The sequence below is a fragment of the Amaranthus tricolor genome, chromosome 1 (assembly GCF_026212465.1).
Source record: "Amaranthus tricolor cultivar Red isolate AtriRed21 chromosome 1, ASM2621246v1, whole genome shotgun sequence".
In the NCBI taxonomy this organism is placed as follows: Eukaryota; Viridiplantae; Streptophyta; class Magnoliopsida; order Caryophyllales; family Amaranthaceae; genus Amaranthus; species Amaranthus tricolor.
The window spans coordinates 19,481,625-19,484,359 of NC_080047.1; the positions used below are offsets into that span (position 1 = coordinate 19,481,625).

Genomic DNA, 2,735 nt, shown 5'->3' on the forward strand with positions numbered 1-2,735 from the left:
ATATAGGCATAAGCCCAGCAGATAAAAATAGAAAATACAAGATATTACAAACAAAACAGAAAATATTTGTTTTCCCGCCTAGCCCACATTAGCACAAAGCCTACCCACTCCCTTTTCCCCCTACGGTAACACGACTTGAGTATTTTACGGTCCCCTTCTTCCATAGGTATGACATTTTCCAAGTGCAACTCTTATGGAAAGGTTCCATTTCTTGCTTAATTGGCACTGGCCATTTTCCAGCATTAATTAAGGCTATGACCTCATTATATGAGTTTGAATCAATGTCACGAGATTCACGTAAGGTTAATTTCGAGCAATTTTTGGGCCATATTGATGGAATCATGGATATACAAAGCAAATTACCCTTTTTTTCTGTCTTGCTTTGTTTTTGCCTTTGTTCTGTGTTCCCAAACCATCCTATATGGTTCTTATTTAAGGGCATTGGGAGGGGGTCCATTCTAGATGGTTCGTCTACCCTTATGGTTTTATAATTTCGTTTTTCTGTTAGGACTTGGGGAGGGCGTCCATGTTTAGATAATTCGTCTGCCACACTTTTTAGCTTATATTGAGGTATGTAGCACGCTTTTAAGGGTGGGTATCACGCAAACCCGTTTTAAAGATGACTAACTCGCTCCTAAAATATCAACTTTAAAACTCTTCATCTCCAGAGAGTACAATCTTGCTCATGAAATATTATTGCTTGTTGTTTCCCAACAGACCATTCTGTTTCTGGCTCAGTTATCATACAAGATCAAGCCAACTTTTTGTCTGAAACGACGTAAAAACACATAAAATAACCAATTCAGAGGAGCTGATGTTAAAGAGAGTAGAATCTATTTTTGCAACAAAAATCCTATACTCAACTAGGCTATAAGCCTCTAACTATACAAAATTAGCCTAATCCTAGCACAAGTAAAACCATATGATTTATAGCAAAACTACAATTGCAGAAAATGCAATCAGATGATGATCGGATCTCTTGCATATTTCCTTTCTAGTTCTTCAAGAAACTTTTCGGGATCATCCACGTATTCTTCAGAGTCTTTCTTCACAGACGCTGCAAGCTCTTTTTTATCAGCCTTTTCCAGATTTCTTACCATAATCATCAATGTCAACTTATCTGGTGTACAACCAGAAGCTTTCATCAGATTATAAGTTTCCATTGCTTTTTCCACCATATCTACTTGAAAATAAGCACCAATCAATTCAGTATATGCTCGTATGTCAGGTTGCAAACCCTCCTTCTTAAGATCGTCAAAAAGTTCCTCTGCCTTCTCAATCGACCTGTTCTTTCCTAGCAGCAGAATCATGTCATAGTACAGGGATAGATCTGGTGGGTATTCCTTTTTCACAAACTCAAACACCTACAGTCCTGATTTCATTTTAGATGAGATACACAACATTTTCAGGGCAAGAAAATTTTAAAGCATGAAAATTGATGATGGAAGGAAATAAGTAACAATAAATCCATAATAGGCAACATAGGTGAACATTGCATTACCCTAATTCCATTAGGTAGCTCTCACGTAACTGGGGAGATTGGAGAGGTTGAATGTACACAATTTTAGTCTTCTAGTAACAAGGAACAACATCGGATTATGAAAAAAATACAATAGGGGAAGATGTGTGAAACTAATAATGAAGATAAAAGACAAATTTATGTATGTATCTTCCTTTGGCTAATTGAGAAATATTATGCATTTTATTTTAACCATGATGGACCATTCTCGATGAGCCACATATTTTAGAGAATTCGGGGTAGTTTAGTGCTAAACAAGGATATAACGCGGTGGAATGAGGAGGTCAAGACAGTTATCAAGAAAAAGAAAAATGCTATCATGCATTAGGAAAATGCAAAAATGAGGAAAACTCAGCCAAGTATAAGGAAATCAAAACTAAGAAAAAAGTAGTAGTTTGCTTTGGCGAAATTAAAGGCTTTTGCGGAGAAAGATAGAAAAAAAAAAGATATACAAGATGACAAAGAGAAGACAAGCAAAAACTATTGTTATAGGTGTAGTAAAGTGTATTAAGAATAAGGATAAGAATATTCTAATGACAAGAACAAGGATTGATGGAGGGAGTATTTTGATAAGTTATTTAATAGAGAACAAGGATATGTTGTAGGGGATACTATAATCACTCTATCAGATTATAATAGATAATTTATGCGAAAAAAAAAAATTAGAGGTTAAAGGGACTTTAAATAAACATGAAGCTAAAAAGGTGGTTAGGCCAGATGGTATACCTATTGAGGTACGGAGATGCTTTGTAACGATTGGTGTAACTTAGCTAATTGATCTATTCAACAAGATTTTGGAAGCAAACAAAATGCCAATGATTGGAGAAGAAGTACTCCAGTGCTCATTTACAAAAATGAAGAAGTCCAAGATTATCATAATTATCGAGAAATAAAACTCATGAGCCATATTATGAAGTTATGAGAAAGAGTAATAGAGATAAATATAAGGAGATGTATATCCATATAAGAGAATCAATTTGAATTTATGCCAGAAAGATCTACAATGGAAACAGTTTTGTACTATAGAGCTATAACAAAAGATTACACATGGTTTTATTGACTTGGAAAAAGCATACGATAAGGCACCAAGAGAAGTATTTTGGTAGGCAATGACAAAAAACAATATTCCCAAGAAATATATTAATATAGTGCAAGATATATATTGAGAAGTAACGGCAAATGTTTTGACATATAGAGGGGCAACAAAATTGAAAAC

General features: G+C 34.7%; 1 protein-coding gene across 1 annotated transcript; it reads right to left on the bottom strand.

Annotated features, from left to right (window-relative positions):
- Positions 1–959: 959 nt before the first annotated feature.
- Positions 960–1,493, bottom strand: LOC130807334 (protein THYLAKOID ASSEMBLY 8-like, chloroplastic). Its single transcript, XM_057672510.1, has 2 exons — positions 1,461–1,493; positions 960–1,364 (listed from the first exon to the last, which is right to left on the bottom strand). Exons 1-2 carry the CDS (start codon positions 1,491–1,493, stop codon positions 960–962), a joined length of 438 nt encoding a protein of 145 aa, XP_057528493.1.
- Positions 1,494–2,735: the final 1,242 nt, after the last annotated feature.